This window comes from Lissotriton helveticus, chromosome 1_1, assembly GCF_964261635.1.
Source record: "Lissotriton helveticus chromosome 1_1, aLisHel1.1, whole genome shotgun sequence".
Lineage (NCBI taxonomy): Eukaryota > Metazoa > Chordata > Amphibia > Caudata > Salamandridae > Lissotriton > Lissotriton helveticus.
The window spans coordinates 1,869,827,673-1,869,845,487 of NC_136057.1; the positions used below are offsets into that span (position 1 = coordinate 1,869,827,673).

Here is a 17,815-nt window from a genome sequence, read left to right on the forward strand (position 1 = left end):
ACACGGAGTTGTCACTACAGTATTTATCGGATCTAGTGCACTTAGCCCATTTGATGCTCTGGGTATCAATATTGACTCCTCATGAAGCCAGCATGAATAGGGAGAATATTAAGGATTGCTTATCCTGACTATGAGCTGAGGATAACTTGGCTTGTGTACCTGAAAGACTCACTTAGTAAGAGTAGCTTCCTGAAATCTTTTGACATGCCTGAGTTCCTATCCAAGGAAGATAAATGGCTTGCCAAGCCTCATTTTTTGGAGCTCAACCGGTCGGTGTGGCTAAATGGGGAAGCGCTTAAGAGCTGCGTTAAGTACTACGTTTACACCAGGGGAATAAGCAACATAGTGTAGTATAATGATCTCCCTTTTACACGCTGGGAAAGGTCCCTCCTAGACGGTTTTAGGGCTGGGTCAGTTGGGTGCTTATTATGCTTCCCTCTGGTGCGCACAGTAGCCTGTCCGTGCGATGACACCTCTCCCCAGTCTCGATTACACTTTATGTTTTTCTGTAAATATTTTTGTATTTGTTTTATTTACATTTAAAAACATTTTAAAGGATCTAGCGTCCAGGCAACGCAGAGTGTAGTTATTTTACCTGCAGTTTCTAGATACTTAAGATGTGTGTTACAGAGTATGTTCTTCCCTCAAAGCAGCAGTAAGAGCATGCGAAGCTACAGAAGGATAACTCGATTTTAGCACTTTCCATTTTTGCGTTTTAAATGAGATATTCCTGCAGCATAGGGACTTATGTTCGTTCCTTTAAAAATTTTCCTGCACAGGTTAATCACTAAACTCTGCTACATTGTGTATATTTATTTATTTAAGAGGCTTATAATGCGCGCTGCTACCCAGAGGGGTTTTTCAGTGCACGATAGAAGCAGCTAACCATGACCGCAGTGGGCAGCTAGAAAAGCCAAGTCTTCAAGTCTTTACGAAAGGCAAGTAAGAAGTTACGGTTCCTTAGGCAGGCCGAGAGAGAATTCCATTGCTTAGGATCAAGGTAAGAAAAAGAACGTGCCTACATGCAGGTAAGTTAAAACCTAGGGGTAGCAAATAGCGAGTGACTGTACGATCTCAACAGATGCGTGGGCACATGGGGAGTCACCAGTCCTTGAATATATTAGGGAGCTAGGCCATATCTGGCCCTGAACATATAGGGGCCTATTAGGATTGCGGTTTTTCCGCATCCTCCGGGCCGGCGGAAGCCACCGCCGGCCCAGAGGATGCGGAAAAACCGCAGCGGACCCACCAGAGACCCACCGCCACATTAGGATGGCTGGTGGGTCCTGGTTTCCGTCCGAAGCTATTCCGCCGCGGTTGGCTTACAACCGCGGCGGAAAAGCTCTAATATGGTGGCGGTGTCTCTCAGACACCGTCCACCATATTAGGAAATGCTTCAAAAGATGCTTTTCCGTGGCGGATTTTCCGCCGTGGAAAAGCATGTGGAACTTCACTGCGGGGGCCCGTTGCGGGCCCCCTAGGTGAAGGGGGGGTGGGGGGTGCACATGGGGGGTACCTATGGTACCCCCCTGCATTTGTATGCAGAGATCGGCAGGCACCGCGCGGTGCCTGCCGCTTTCTGCATACAAATGCAAAGTATGCATTTTTAACATTGCGGCGGGTGCAGCTTGAAGCTGCACCCGCCGCAATGTTAAAGATAGAGGATGTGACCGCCACCCTGGCGGTCACATCCTAATCTTCACGGGGGGAACGCCGCTGCCCATGCGGACGTTCCCCCCTACTCTATGGTGGCGGACGGACTCAGGTCCGTCCGCCATCATAATCGGCCCCCTAGTACGGAGCCTTGAATTCAATGCGCTTTGCAATCTTAAGCCAGAGAAGTTCGTGAAGCAGGGAAGAAACTGAGGCGTGCCTTAGTAGCTGAAAGAGTAATCGGGCTGTCGCATTCTGACTGATGAGTAGATGGCGAATCAAGGTCTTGTCCTCTCCCGGGTACAGCACATTGCTGTAATCCAATTTAGATACGACAAGAGCCTGAATACCCATTCTCTGGGCTGCTAAGAGAATTAACCAAAGGATCTTTTTCAGCCACTTGAGAACAGAAAACAGGTAGCAGTAACCTTAGATTCTTGACCTTAGTTGTTAGGGTGGGGTGGGTAACTGCCCAAGGGAGTCCGGCCAGTGGCTGGGTGACCAGAGATCAGGATTATTTCACAAAAAGAAAACCTCAGTTTTATCACCGTTCAGCTTCAGTGCGTTTTCATTAATCTATAAGGAGATATTCATCAGGCCCAATTGGAGTAACGAGATATCTTGATGTTGGGCCACTGATAACAAAAAGATGACCTGTGTGTTATCAGCATATGAACAGAGGGTAAGCCCATACTTCTCAATTACATGTGCTAACGGATGAACATAACTTTTAAAGAGCAAGGAACTCAAAATTAATCCCTGAGGAACACCAGAGGCCAGATCTAATGTCTTAGAACTTACAATGGCCGAAGAGACCTGGAAGGGGCGATCCTTTAGAAAGGAGATCACCTACTTCAAGGCCAAGCCTTCAATGCCCCAAGACTCAAGTCTGCCTGTCAGAAGAATGAGACACTGTGTCAAACGCCGCGCTTAGGTCAAGCAGAATGAGAGCAGCCATGCCACCAGAGTCAAGATGTTGTCTAAGGCATTCCATAACTCCAAGAAGAGCAGATTCGGTGCTGAGCTCAGCCCTGAAACCGGACTGCGAAGGATGGAGAAGCCGATGAGTCTCAACGAAGGTGGAGAGTTGAGTATTAACATTCTTTTCTAAGATTTTGGAAAAGACAGGAAGAAGGGAAATAGGATGGAAACTTGACCAGCAGGAAGGGTCCAGATACATAGCGGACCCACAGAGATTTGTTAACAGTATAGTTTTGCAGCTGTTGGAATATGTTGCTTTATTATATTTTGTTGTTAGTCCATCTTACTCACCAGTCACTTTCAGAACTATTTAGCAGAAAGTTTTTCATGTATATGTTGTATGCACTGTATTATCACTGTAGGAACGCTATGCTGCAGTTTTATCTAAGATGTATTTTGCAACGGTACTTTTATGATTTTATTTAAAATGAAATAAAGGTTTTCTGAACTGCATTGATAGACAGAGGAAGGGGGAAGAAGGATCGGGGAGACAGAAGAGAGGCGGCGAAGATAGAAAGAAAGTGAAGGAGAGAGAGAAAGTACAGGAGAGGGTGAGAAAGAGAGACAAGGGTTCAGGTAGAAAAGGATAGAGAGGTGGTAGGTAGACCAAAAAGAGATAATAAAGAGGGAGAGAGAGAGAAGGAGAGCATGGTTGGACAGAAAATCGGCCTGCTCACCAAATTAAAAGTGCCACCCGTCAGTGACTTGGATAGCTGAAAAAGTGGCCCACATCTGCAAATAAGGAAGTTTTGAACTAGCACAGACAGCTGTGTAGAAATGTGCTGTAATGTATTGGAGGCTGCATGCATGTGTGCTTGCTTCAGGCAATGTTTGTGGGAATATCAGGGAAAGCAACAGTAAAAACCAGGGGGCACATTTACTAATCTTTCACAAAACACAGGGCAGCATGTTCTGTGTTGCATGAAAGGTAGAGAGCAGAAATGCTCCATATTTACAAAGATATGGAGTATTTCTGCTCTCTCGCTGTGCTGGTCCACCATGGTGCAAGAATGCTGCCATTATAGACTAGATTGTTCTTGTGCAAGAAGGGACATCCACCTGCACAAAAACTAGAAGAAATAAAGATATAATTCCTCGTTTCCCCTCACTTGGGAAGGTATAGTATTTTGACGAATTCCCATGTTTACACCTATGTACATCTGGAAATGTGCCAAAATCCATGGGTGGATGCATGAGAATGCCCAAGCTTCACACATGGACCACCTCACAAATTGAAATGTACAGTAATGCAGTGCAAGCAGCTGCCTTGCATCAGATTTCTTTACAAAGCCATGCAAATCAGGCCATGCGTGGCTTTGTAAATATTACTGAAGCAGTTGCATTCTCCTTGCGTCGCCATGTGTGATGCAAGGACAATGCAAAGGCTTCATACGTATGGACCTAGACCACTAGACCATAAAACAGGCCCACAAATGTCAAAATAAGGCCCACACACTGACCAGCCCTTCGCGCACTTCTAGAATGCCTTCTAGGTGAGAGAGCACGACAGAGCAGTAGATGGAGAGAATGTAGAAAGAGAGCGAAAGAAAGACAGGAGAGAAAAGGAGCACAGTAGAGCAATTAACAGACTGTGTGTGAGAGCAACAATGAGACGAAGTGAGTGGAACTACGGAGATGCGGGAGGGTGTTTGCAAAAGTGAAATGTGAACATATGCAAAGAGGTACAAAATGTGAGGTGTACAGAAATGAGGAGAGGGAGATGCAAGCTAGCTAGAGGCTACGAAAGGAGGGAAAGAGATGGCAAAGTGCATAAGATCAGTGAGGCCAATTCCATCTGAAGTGACAGCACAAATGAAACATATTTCAAGGCCTGCTCTCACATTCATGTAGTGGAAATGAGCAGGCATTAATAATTGAAGCTGCTCTCTTGGGCCGGGGGCTGCTCCGCAGCTGTCGCAGCCCTTGTACATGGGCGCTTCTATCTTCACATGACTGAGCTGACATCCTTTTATCAGGACCCCTGACATTTATTTTCATCAAATTCCATCTTCTTCTATGTCAGGCTGAGATATTTTTGTGATGGGCTCAGTCCAGAGATGAACTTCACAGCGTCTGGGACCAGGGCTTCTCGTCTCTCTGATGAGTCTCCAGTTAGTCTGTACTCCACCCCATTCCTCTCTCTTCACCATCACAAGCTTTGAGTCTCGTTATCTCACTCCTGCAGGGCTTTTTTCATCCCAGCTTTCTCCCTTTGTCACAGTATTCATATTTTATTTTTCTAGTTCTCCTTTTTATGGTCTGCTTGACAGCACAGCTGTCGCCAGACAATTATGTGAGCATCAAAAGAAAGGGGGATTGGCTCCACTCACATGTTGGGGGCTAGGATTACAATTCTTTTATTGGCCAGAAGTTGTGTGCTCCCACAAAAAGTAATTGCCCTCCACACAACTTTGATCGATTTGTTCATTTATCCAGCTGCCTGAGGTTAAACTTTCAGGGGCACACACATGACATTGTAATGCTATTAAAGTGTCTTAGATGACTCAATACTTTATGGTGTTTTTCTCTGTCAACAGCACAGATGGGCAGAGGGCAGTCAATAACCTACATGGATGTTTAGGTCTGGCTTGACAGTGCAACTGTAACCAGACTGTTTAACCTACACCAATATTATTATTCTACAGCTCTTCCACACAAATACCTATTCACTCCCATGCTATTTACGTATAATACTTCACATTCCCATACAACATTCCTTTAAAGCCAGACTTATTGAATGACACTCGAGGCAAGATGGTGCCTGCACGTCAGGCGTGTATGTGAGGCGCTCTGCTTGGGCGCTCCGTGAGAAGGCTGGAACGGAGCCCTAATTGCTTTTCCTGCTGCTCGTACGGTAGCTTACCGGATTGGCGTTGCGGACGCGAGGCCAACTTGACGCTGTGGAGCCCGACTACCTGCCCGCTGCTGTTGGGCAGGACACGACACACCTGAAGCGCCGGCTGCGCCGGAGGACTGAGCCGTTGGGTGAGGAACCGCGGATGCGGAGGCGTGGAGGCGGTGACGGTTACCGTTAGTGCCTCGGTGTTGGCCACGGTGCTGGCCGTGGCCATAACAGTGTTTGGAGGCGGCGTGGGAGATATTCTGGCAGTTTGCTTATTTGCTACTTGGACCTTTTTGACATCTACGGCTTCATTGTCTGGGATATCGGAGGCTACCGCAGCACGGCAGCACGCCACCAGCAGTCTGGAAACCTTTTCGGCGAGGAAAAGAAACGCCTGAATAAAGGCACAATAGAGGTACAAATTGAACTTAAAGTGTTGAGAGGGAAACGCCGGGGGAGACGTGCTGCTACAACGGTTATAGCCACAATAGTGTTTGGTGGTGTTTGAAGACACTTGGCGCTTTCGTAGTCGGTGCGCACGTCTATAGTACTATAGTACCTTGGGAATTACTTTGTTCATGAACACTTAATGAACCCTTAATCTCACTTATGAATGCATAAAAATTCATTAGGCTTTAATTGATAGATCAAAAAGTTTGTGCTCTGCTGTGTGTTTAATAAATTACTGGCTATGGCTCCAAAAACCGCACGTGGTGGGAAAACAAGACCCAGCGGTGAGAGTCAGATTGGGACACGCGCTGCTTTAGCAGCAAAGTCAAAACAAAATGGGAATAACGATGCAGCTGAAGCCGATGCTAGTCTAATTGGCACCCCAAAAATACCACAAATGTTCAACACAAAAGGGAAAACCCCAACGGTAAATATGCTCTCAGTAAGTGCTCGAGCTGGAGTTGAAGGCGGAGGGGGGAAAAATAAGGTCATTGATGATTTGGAGGCCATAGATGTCGAAAATGAGCACGATAAAACTCTGGTTGAGGCACTGGAACAATTAATAGTCTCACCGATAGTCCCGTCCACTACCTCACCTGCTACATTACAAGAGTCTGGGCAAGAGTCTGGGCCTCTGGATCTTAGTATGGAGGCTGCAACTAACATTAATATTGATGGTGATCTTGAAGTGGACCCCCGTAGGGTCAAAGTGATAATGGGGGCGGAAGGAGGGACAGATGGAGTGGAAGGTGATCCAATTAGCAGTAAAGACAGCGAATTTTACTCACTCTCTGAACATTCTGAGGGCTCTGATTTGGAGGGCGGCTTAGAGGACGAAGAGGAGTTTTCCTCCCCGGAAAACATAGCTAACCCACAAATGTGGAGTGAGGAAATCTCTAACGGAGACATGACGGCAATAGATTTGGATCACTCCCGCCCCGGAGATCAAGTTATTTCTATTGAGCAAACTGGCATAAGTTCGGGATCTCCAAGCCAAACCCCTGTAGATATTATTTTGAAAGCCATTACGGAGCAACGACTGGAGGCCAGAGCTGAACATTTGAAAACTCACAATGCTTGTTTGCAAAACACTGTAAGACGTTTGGCGAAATCATGTAACGATTTTACTGACAGGATGACAGAAGCGGAAGGTCGTATATCTTCTCTAGAAGACCAGGTCACACTTAATAGAACTGATATAGACGGATTTAAAGCTCAGAAAGATGACGTGAATAGTAAACTTGTGGATTTGGAGAATCGGCTTCGCCGCAATAACCTACGAGTTTTGGGTGTGCCCGAAGGACGTGAGGGACAGGATATGAGACAGTTTATTATCGAGCTTTTTAAAGAAGCCTTTACAGAGGTTAAATATTGGCAGTGGTCTCAAGAGATTCAAAGAGCTCATCGCTTTCCATTTCGTAAGCAAATATCACGGGGCAATCAAAGCCATCAATACCCCCGTGCAATTCTGATATCCTTAAATAACTTTCTGGCAAGACAAAAAGTATATGATCTTGCAAGACCAGATAAAAAGCGATCTGGGAAGGGTATTGAATTTTTTGTCCGCCCGGATTATTGTCATGCCACTGTAGAAAACCGCTGGAGATTGCGTCAGCTGATCGATCCATTTCAAAAGAAGGGTGCCCAAGTCTTTCTCCTTCAACCATCCAGTCTAAAAACGATATATAAAGGACAGAATCGCTTTTTCACAATGGAGGCTCCAGCGAAGGAATATTTAAACTCTTTAGCATGAGGAAATGTACTAATTTTGAATTTTCATTTGTTTAGATGGCTTATCTCTCATGCTAATTCTTCTTTGGTTAACGGATTCGTCCAAGCCTTAGAGTTGATCTCACACGCATTAACGGGGCGATTGGCCCCTTTGCCTTAATGTTGGGGGAGGGTCACTTGGGGTGGGTTTGGGGGGACACGTGGGGTGTGCTTGGGAGAAACTGGGGTAAAAAAATTCAGTCAAAGCCGCAGAATATTCAGATTATACATATTGTTTCATTTGGGTGTAAATATGCATGGCATCTATTCAACTGCCATGACTAACTGTAGTCTTCGCATATGTTCATTTAATGTTTGTGGCCTTAATAATATCCAGAAGCGAAAACGAGTTATGCACGAGATACGTTTGATTCAACCAGATATAATTTGCCTTCAAGAAACGCACATACCATGGACAAACATAAAAGTTTTGAATGACCTTGGGTATACGGTATTTGCAGTTTCTCGACAATCTACAATGAATCGAGGGGTGGCCATATTGGGACGACAATCTATATCCACGACAGATAGAATTAAAGTGGATAGCCTGGGGCGATGGGCAATCATGGAATGTGTTATAGGAAATGCAGTGGTTACTATATGTACGGTATATGGATCTAATATGGATGACACTACAGTGATAGAGTTTTTGAATGTAGAACTGGCTTTATGGGGAACCCCACTTTTTCTACTTGGAGATTTTAATATTCATGGGGAGTTGAATACTTAGGACTTGGCATTTAGCCGTTATTTAGGTAGGAAACCTAAAGTATTTAAAGAACTACGACAATTATTAACTCAACATGGCTTGATTGATGGATGGCCTTTGGCTAACCTGAGTGATCCTGGATTTACTTTCTTTTCCTCACCTCATAAGAAATTTGTGCGCCTTGATTATATTTTTTTACCCCGCTCTATGGCAGAGGGATGTAGAATGTTTACAACGCCACGCATCACATCTGATCATTCCCCTGTTGTTTTAGATATGCCCCTGTTTAAAATTCAACGTACAACAAGGTCTTTTACATTCAACAAGAAATTGATTTCAGATGAAATATATATCCAGCAAATGTTAGTTTGGGCTACGCAGTTTTTTGATCTAAATAGGGGTTCTACCTCCTATGCAATGGTTTGGGATTGCTTTAAGGCAGGCTTACGTGGTGAGACCTGCAGCTACGGTTGGAGTTTACAACAGGAAGGGAAAAAAAAGATGACACAACTTCTACAGGATCTAACAAATGCAGAGGTAGATCTTACACACGTAATAAGTTTACACCGAGATAGTAGCGTAGCACAAACCAAAGTTGCCAAATGTAAAGCCAAGATAAATGGGGTGTGGAGCCAGGATATAGCACACCAAATGCTACCGTGCTGAGCGATATGAATATGGGGAAAACGTGGGAAGATGTCTTGCGCAAAGAATGCGGGGGCGCCAGACAGCACAACGGATAACTTCCATAGAAGATAGCCAAGGTAATTTAGTAGAGTCACCAGAAGGTATTCTCCAGGTATTCCATGACTACTATACAGATTTATATACTCAAGATAAATTCTCTATTGACTTAATTGATCAATATATAGATAGATGTGACTTAACGCAACTAGACCCTGCGAACAAAGAAGATTTAAATCTGCCAATTACAATGCAAGAACTTGAAAACGCAATTAAAGAACTGGCGTTGGGGAAGGCCACTGGCCCTGATAAACTTCCATTAGAGATATACCGTATATTGTTTTCAATTATTAAAGATGATATGTTGTCAACATTCTTAGATGCTCAAAATGGCAATCCCCCCCCCATCATGGGACGATGCTAGCATAATTGTATTTAAAAAGAAAGACAAACTGCCGCATCTTCCCGGGTCATATCGACCTATCTCTCTTATCAATACAGATGCAAAACTCTACTCTAAAATTCTTGCGAATAGATTGACACAAGTTGTCCCTGCACTTGTTTCTAATCAACAACATGGATTCCTTCCCGGGCGTGGCACTATCAATCACATACATCGTGTCATTGCAACTTTAGATTATGCAACTGTAAAACACGTAAACGTTGGTTTGTTTTTTTTAGACGCCGAAAAAGCGTTTGATCGTGTAGCATGGGTATTTCTTTGGGCGATTTTGAGGAAAATTGGGTTTGGGCCGCGATTCATAAAAGCTTTACAAGTGATGTATAGATGCCCTAAGGCTAAGATATGTTTGTCAGGACAAGAATCAATAGCAGTTAACATCACTCGGGGCACACGCCAGGGATGCCCATGCTCACCACTTTTATTTGCCATGTATATAGAACCGCTTTTAAGAAAGCTGAGGATCTCTCCACATATACATTCTATGGCTTTACCGGGGGCAACATACGTGTGTTAGCTTATGCTGATGATATAGCGATTATAACATCTGATCCGGAAACTGCATTACATGAGATTGAAAATCTGACTAGTGAATTTGGCAAAGTCTCGGGGTATAAACTTAACATTAAAAAAACTCAGGTTATATGTTCACCAGGACTTTGTCTTAACGATAACAGGGTCACCACAGAGGCTAAATATCTGGGTATTAAAATCAGATTGTCGCTTCAAGAGCTAGTCATGGCGAATTGGTCAGATATGCTACAATCAATAAGAAAACAACTTGAGAAAATTGAATGTTTACATTTGTCACTGGTTGGGAGACGTAATGTCTTAAAAATGTCTATTTTGCCTAAAGTTCTATGGGGCATATTATCAAGGGGGTTTATCTCCGCTTTTTTGGCTTTAAAAGCCAAGAAAGCGGAGATAAAATTATCTCCCTATTACCTAGCTGTCGCTAACACCAGTTAGCGACAGCTAGTAGGAGATAGCGACCATCTTGGGCCCCACTTTGCATGTCAGTGATATTTATCACTAATGACATGCAAAGGGGGCGTGCCAAGATGTTAGCGACTGGAAACAGTCGCTAACATCGCTATCTCCTATTACCCACTTTTGGAGATATTCGAGCTAAGCGCGAATATCTCCAAAAGCTAACACCTGCCCTGAGCAGTTCTTAGCCATGTTATCCAATGGGGGGTGGATAACATGGCTAAGAGCATTAGCTCGGTAATGCATGAATACCGCTGACTTTTCAGCGATATTTATGCATTGCGGCCGTTTTTTATCGCATTTGCGATAAACCTTGGTAATACCAAGGTTTATTTGCGGTAAAAATTGCCGCAGCTCAGCGGTAAAATTTTGTCTCTAACCAAGCAATAGCGATAATTATCGCTATTGCTTGGTAATATGCCCCTATATTATTTTCGGTCTGTGCCATTAGAGATACCTGTATTACAACAGAAGAAGCTACAATCTTTAACCGATAGATTTTTATGGGGTTGGAAATCGTCACGTAGGGCATCTAAATACATGACACCGCCAATATTACGTGGGGGTTGGGGAGTTCCAAACTTCGCATTATATTATAGGGCGTGTCTTATACAGAACATCAAGTGCTTTGCGATCGGTGGAAGTCCGCCCTTATTTGAGTGCCCCGATATTTTCTCTCTTTTATGAGGCCCACAATCTCAACAAATGCTACTTCGGTTTCTTGAACCTAGTTACTATAAAAGAACTAGGTTTAAATTGGTGATGGCTGCATTTAAAGGATGGCGGTTTATATGGAAGCTTATCTCCTTTGGGCTTATTAACTTGTATACCCCTTGTCATTCTATTGAATTGCTTCCGTCAATATTCTGGGACCATACTATGGGTATATGGGGGCAAAAAGGTATATTAACTATAGGCAATTTGGTTAAAGATGGCACAATTGTCTCGTTTCAGGAACTAAAAGACACCTATAATCTCTCCCAACATGATTTCTTTAAGTATTTACAAATACGTGATTTTATTTTTAAACACCCAAATGTTTTACCGCTTTGTCACAATAACTTTATTGATATGCTTAAAAAACCTTTTCGTATTGGTAGTATATACAATCATTTGGTGAATTGGTACCAGGACGATCTGGGATTGCAGAAATCCAAATGGTGTAATAGAATGGGCACACTGGCTGTGCCCTTTCAAGAATCTATTTCTATAGCGGATAAAATTATTCTGTCTGCCAACTTATACTCACAACACTATAAAACTTTATTCAACCTTTATCATACACCACTTAAAATGATGAAATGGGGTAGTGCTAACAACGGGAAATGCTATAGATGCCAATCTGATCAAGCAGATATTGTACATATATTTTCAGATTGTTCAGTGCTAAAACCTTTTTTTATATCTATAGAAAAATTTCTAGCTCATATCACTAAGTGTGATGTTATAATCTCAAGAGAGATGATCATTTTTGGTTCATCTAACAATGATAATTTATTTCTAGGATATCAAAATAATAGATATGTTATATTTATGGCTATGGCGGTTGCGCGCCTTTGTATATCTTCTATGTGGCTGAAGCCAGAAGCACCTACATATGAAATGTGGCGCGCAAAGTTTTATAATGTTTTTTATTTAGAATATAATCTTTACCGGATTGGATCTGTTAGCAAAATCCGAAAAGGATATAAAATTTGGCAGGCAATGATTGATCATTTGGATCCATGACAAAAAATATGATTGCTTTTTTTTGGGTGTGTTTGTTTTTTGTTATATATATTTGATTATGATTGTGTAACTACCATACAGATCTCTTTGCTGTATGTGGCTTTGAACTGAATCAAGAAAAAAAAAAAAAAAAAATAAATAAAGCCAGACTTATTGGCATTGCAAATGCTTGTTTTTCCTTGTATCCCTTTTCCACCCCTGCTCTGGCTCAGAGTTCCAAAATGAATATTGGTTGAAACAACTGGCACAACTTAACAGGGTGCTCCATTTAAAAAAATAAAAAATCAGGACATTTATTCCTATAATTTTTGTGGCATCTTATATGGCGCAGGCTAGTGCTCTACATGAGCACAGATTACTTTATACAAGGTCAATTTATTTTTTACAAGGCAAATGGAGGTCAAGTGATTTGCCCATAATCACAGGATGTGGAGCTGATGCCAAATTCAAACCTGGTTCTCTAGTTCCAAAGTTGGCAGCTCTGGCCGTTATGCTACATTTGGCATGTACCCAAGGAGCAGAGAATGACTTAATTGTCAAAGCTCATCAACATAAAAAAAGCCAATGAGACGCTAGGGGGATCTAAATTCAACCTCTACATACAGTATCATCTGTGTCAACTGAATGTCTTTTGGCAAGTTGCTGGTAGCGAATTCTGTACTGGAACTCATGAAAACTTGCCCCTCTCAGTATTCAGGCGACCCTCTCTGAAAATCAGGAAGTGCTAAAATCACTGAAATTTGACAGAACAAATGATGAAAAACTGGGACAAATCTGGTATATTCCGGATGCCTGGTCACCTCAAATATAGGCACTACATGAATCACACAATCCAACAAATGGACAGAAACAAACGCTGTGCGGGAGGTGGGTCACACAGAAGTAAAACATAAAAACACACCAGTGCAGAAGAATTACGATTAGATTGAGATTATATTTAGCTGATTGTCAAAAACTGGACTCTTTGCAGCAATGACTGAACATAAGTCTTGGTATCAACAATAACAAGGGGTCAAGACTCTCTGCTGATCAGCCAACAGGCATCTCCCCAGAAGACTGTACTACACTTGAGCTCCTAAGATCACATGTCCTTCTCACCTCCCCTCTCACAATCCAAAACCTTCTCACCTAAACTATTCCATACATAGAATACTCCTCACCTTATCATCAGGGATGCTCCTCATCTCACTAGGAATACTCCTCACCTTCTTCCTTGCCATGCTCCTTCACTTCGCAAATAGAAAACTCTTCACCCTCTCACCTTTAATAGTCCTCACTGTCTCACCTGGAATGCTTCTCACCTTCTCACACAGAACATTCTTCCCCTTGACACCTAGAATACTCCTTATCTTCTCATTTATCATACTTATTTTCTTCTCACTCAGAATACTTCTCCCTTTTACACAATGAATACTCCTCATGTCTCACCTTCTCACATGGAATACTCTTTGCCTCTTCCCACCTAGAATACACCTCAACTTCTTACATAGAACAATCTTAAGCTAGAATAATCCTTATCTTCTTCCTCATAATACTTTTTGATTTTCTCACCTGGAATACACCACAGCTTCTCACCTAGAATAATTTTCCTGTACAGAATACTATTCACTTTTCTCATCTAGAACGTCCATCACCTACTCGCCTGGAATGCATCACCTAAAATGCTTCTCATCTTCTCACCACCTAACGTCCTCATCAAATTCTGTCTTAAAATACTCCTCAGCTTTTTAACTGGAATATGCAATCTTCTTGAGCACACTACTCACACCTCATACCTGAAATCTAATTATGAGTCAAGCAGAGCAGTATCCCAGGGCGGATAGCACCACACCTGATCACGACTGGCCTGGTGTTCCCACACTCGTTTTTCATGGGTAACGGAACAAAGGTCCTGAGTTTACTGGCCCGTAATTGCAACTGGTAACTTGGCTGAGACTTTAGCTGCAACACGAGCCAAGTCTTGCCTGTTGCTTCACAGTGACTTATTGTTCTCTGCAAAAGGAAAGCCCTCAACCGAAATAATCTTCCCTATTCCTCCCCTACAATACCTAGCAGAACTAATCGTTCCCTTTCCTCCCCTACCATATCTTGCGCCCTCCCTGCATACTGTCCCATCTCCACCCAACACAGAAGCCCCTGCACACATTTACCACCTGCTTAGCGAATGCAGTGTGAGTGTAGTGTGAACAGTTGCTTGTGCTGTTGTTCTGTTGGATTTGGTGCTATTTCTTAGTATAAAATGCATCCTCACGTCAATTTCGGGAATAAATTGAGGTAAAATCTTACCCCAAATCCACATTTAGCGATCGTGAGTGGCTTCTCACACCCGCTATTTACATTCTGTTGCATTTAGAATAATTTCTTAGCACAAAATATATCCTCGCATTCATTTTGAATGCAAAGGAGTATTTTCCCACTAAGAAAACAGTGCTAAATGCAGAATTACTCTTCTTGCATAATTCTGCATAATCTTGCATACTTGTTCGGTAATTCAGCTACCCTACAAGGAATTATCTGAGTTATGCCCACCCCTACAAAATATCAAAAGGTAAATGCATATAGGGAAGTAGAGACTTACTATTTCTAACTGAACATTTATGCACCTTGAAGATATAATCGCTGAGGTTCATATGCAGAGCTAGGAACAGAAAACCTATGCTTTTTACTTGTCAATATTTCAGTTTCAATATTTTGCCCTCGGTATTCTGTGCCAGTGATATTCTGGTTTTGATATTGAGAGTACATGCCTACCTGATGCACTAACGGTAGCTATGTTTTGGGATTCTCCAAAGTCTTAACTCTGAAAAGACCGCACTCCCTAGCAATACCTCATTCCAGAAACCCTCAGCTCCTCCAGTGTTGCACAAACCCCACTACAGCACACACCCTCTCTTTAGGTGATGTTTTTTTTAGGGGAAATTATTGCCAATGGTTTCTCTCAACAACAAGGGAGTGCTGAGTGTTCTGTCCTCTAAGTGATCTGAGACGCACAGAGAGGCCTGGAGAAGATGTTTTCGTGAGGAGGGATTGAGGTAGTGTTTGGCCAAACAAACCATGAGTACATTTCAATTTACCTGTACAGCCTCATGGATTTTTAAAAGGGGGTTGTAGCACATGCATTATAAATCACAAAAACATAAAATCTAGAAATAAATAAAAGGGTTGCTAGACGATTGATCGTTTTAAGGGGTATAATTCATTCTGCTGTTCTCCTGGACCCAATTTAATATTGGACAAGTGAGTCCAGCGTGCTCACCAGTCAGAGCGGCTTTGGTGGTGGGCCCAGCGTTCTTTGGCACCCTGAGCTCATGGTACTGCTCTCCGGCCAGTGTGCTGTAGACCACCTTGTAGCCGCGCACCTCCGTCTCGCTGTTGTCCCACTCCAACTCCAGGCTGGACGACCCCCTCGCGCCAACACGTAGATTCTTCGGAGCATCGATCTCTGGTGGAAAACACAACAAAGCGAGCAGAGGAACATGGTAAGTGATCCATACTCCCCCTAGCGAGCAGGGGAACACGGTAAGAGATCCTTACTCTCCCTAGCACCGTGGGAGCAGACATTGGCCAACATGCTCTTTCATGCCTAGGAACGCTTAAGCGGGCTGGTGGTTGCATAAACCGCCGCACACCTCAAAAACTTTGATGTTTGTTTGTTTAAATTGAGCCATTACTTGATTTGAACTCATGGTTGCAGGTGGTGCCACTAGCACTCCTTTTTGGGGGCCGGCACTTAGCTTTTACTCACCAGACTTTGAACCAGATAAAGAGAGAGAAAGACACACAAAGAGAAAATGAAGGTGACCAGAAAGACACACAAGCATTGGAAATGCAATAGGTCTCGCATTAGAAAAGTTGGAGTTATTGGTCTTGTAAATGACATATTGTATTTATTTGTTGGTTTTTAAAATTGCTAAATTGATGGCTTTGTCATTTACAATGCCAATAGTTATAACTTTCGCGAATGCGACACCTATAGCATTTGGAATGCAACATGTTTTGTATTTACTTCACTTAGATGGCAGCTCTGGTCGTTAGGCCACATCTCTAGAGAGCAGGAGAGTGCAGCAGGGGAGAGAAGCACAGCAATGCAATAGGTCTCGCATTAGGAAAGTTTGAGCTATTGGTATTGTAAAGGACACATTTTTTATTTATGTGCTTGTTTTGAAAATAGCGAAATTAATAGCTTTGTTATTTACAATGCCAATAGTTTTATCTTTCGCAAATGTGACACCTATTGTAACACAATATGTGTTGTGAGGGTGAGTGAGGGTGAGGGTGAGGGGTTGAGGGTGAGTGAGGGTGAGGGGTTGAGGGTGAGTGAGGGTGAGGGTGAGTGAGGGTGAGGGGTTGAGGGTGAGGGGTTGAGGGAGAGGGGTTGAGGGTGAGTGAGGGTGAGGGTGAGTGAGGGTGAGGGGTTGAGGGTGAGTGAGGGTGAGGGGTTGAGGGTGAGTGAGGGTGAGGGTGAGTGATGGTGAGGGGTTGAGGGTGAGTGAGGGTGAGGGTGAGGGGTTGAGGGTGAGTGAGGGTGAGTGAGGGTGAGGGGTTGAGGGTGAGTGAGGGTGAGGGTGAGTGAGGGTGAGGGTGAGTGAGGGTGAGGGGTTGAGGGTGAGTGAGGGTGAGTGAGAGTGAGGGTGAGTGAGGGGTTGAGGGTGAGTGAGGGTGAGGGTGAGTGTGGGTGAGTGAGGGTGAGTGAGGGTGAGGGTGAGTGAGGGTGAGTGAGGGTGAGGGTGGGAGAGGGTGGGTGAGGGTGGGTGAGGGTGGGTGAGGGTGAGGGTGAGTGAGGGTGAGTGAGGGGTTGAGGGTGAGTGAGGGTGAGGGTGAGTGAGGGTGAGGGTGAGTGAGGGTGAGGGGTTGAGGGTGAGTGAGGGTGAGTGAGGGTGAGGGTGAGGATGAGTGAGGGTGAGGATGAGTGAGGGTGAGGGGTTGATGGTGAGGGGTTGAGGGTGAGTGAGGGTGAGGGTGAGTGAGGGTGAGGGTGAGGGGTTGAGGGTGAGGGGTTGAGGGTGAGTGAGGGTGAGGGTGAGGGTGAGTGAGGGTGAGGGGTTGAGGGTGAGTGAGGGTGAGGGTGAGGGTGAGTGAGGGTGAGGGGTTGAGGGTGAGTGAGGGTGAGTGAGGGTGAGTGAGGGTGAGGGTGAGTGAGGGTGAGGGTGAGGGGTGAGGGGTTGAGGTGAGTGAGGGTGAGTGAGGGTGAGTGAGAGTGAGGGTGAGGAGGTGAGGGTGAGTTGGGTGCGGGGTTGAGGGTGAGGGGGTGAGGGTGAGTGAGGGTGAGGAGAGTGAGGGTGAGGGGTTGAGGGTGAGGGCGTGGGTGAGGGGGTGAGGGGTGAGTGAGGGAGAGTGGGTGAGTGAGGGTGGGGTGGTGAGAGGGGGGTGAGGAGGGTGAGGTTGAGGGAGGGTGAGTGAGGGTGAGTGAGGGTGAGGGAGGGTGAGTGAGGGGGGGAGGGAGAGGGGAGTGAGGGTGAGGGGTGAGGTGGGGGGTGAGGGGGAGGGCGTGTAGCTGAGGTGATGGGAGGGGGTTGGGGGTGGGATCGGGGCCTGGAGGGAGGCGGGT

At 44.4% G+C, this 17,815-nt stretch overlaps 1 protein-coding gene across 1 annotated transcript in view; it reads right to left on the minus strand.

The window, feature by feature from the left end:
• The window catches only part of TNR (tenascin R), a 736,434-nt gene that overhangs the window by 150,571 nt on the left and 568,048 nt on the right, over positions 1–17,815 (minus strand). Inside the window, exon 9 of the mRNA XM_078642004.1 lies at positions 15,524–15,709. Within this exon, the coding sequence (XP_078498130.1) occupies positions 15,524–15,709 (186 nt within the window). The remainder of the gene's footprint in view (positions 1–15,523; positions 15,710–17,815) is intronic.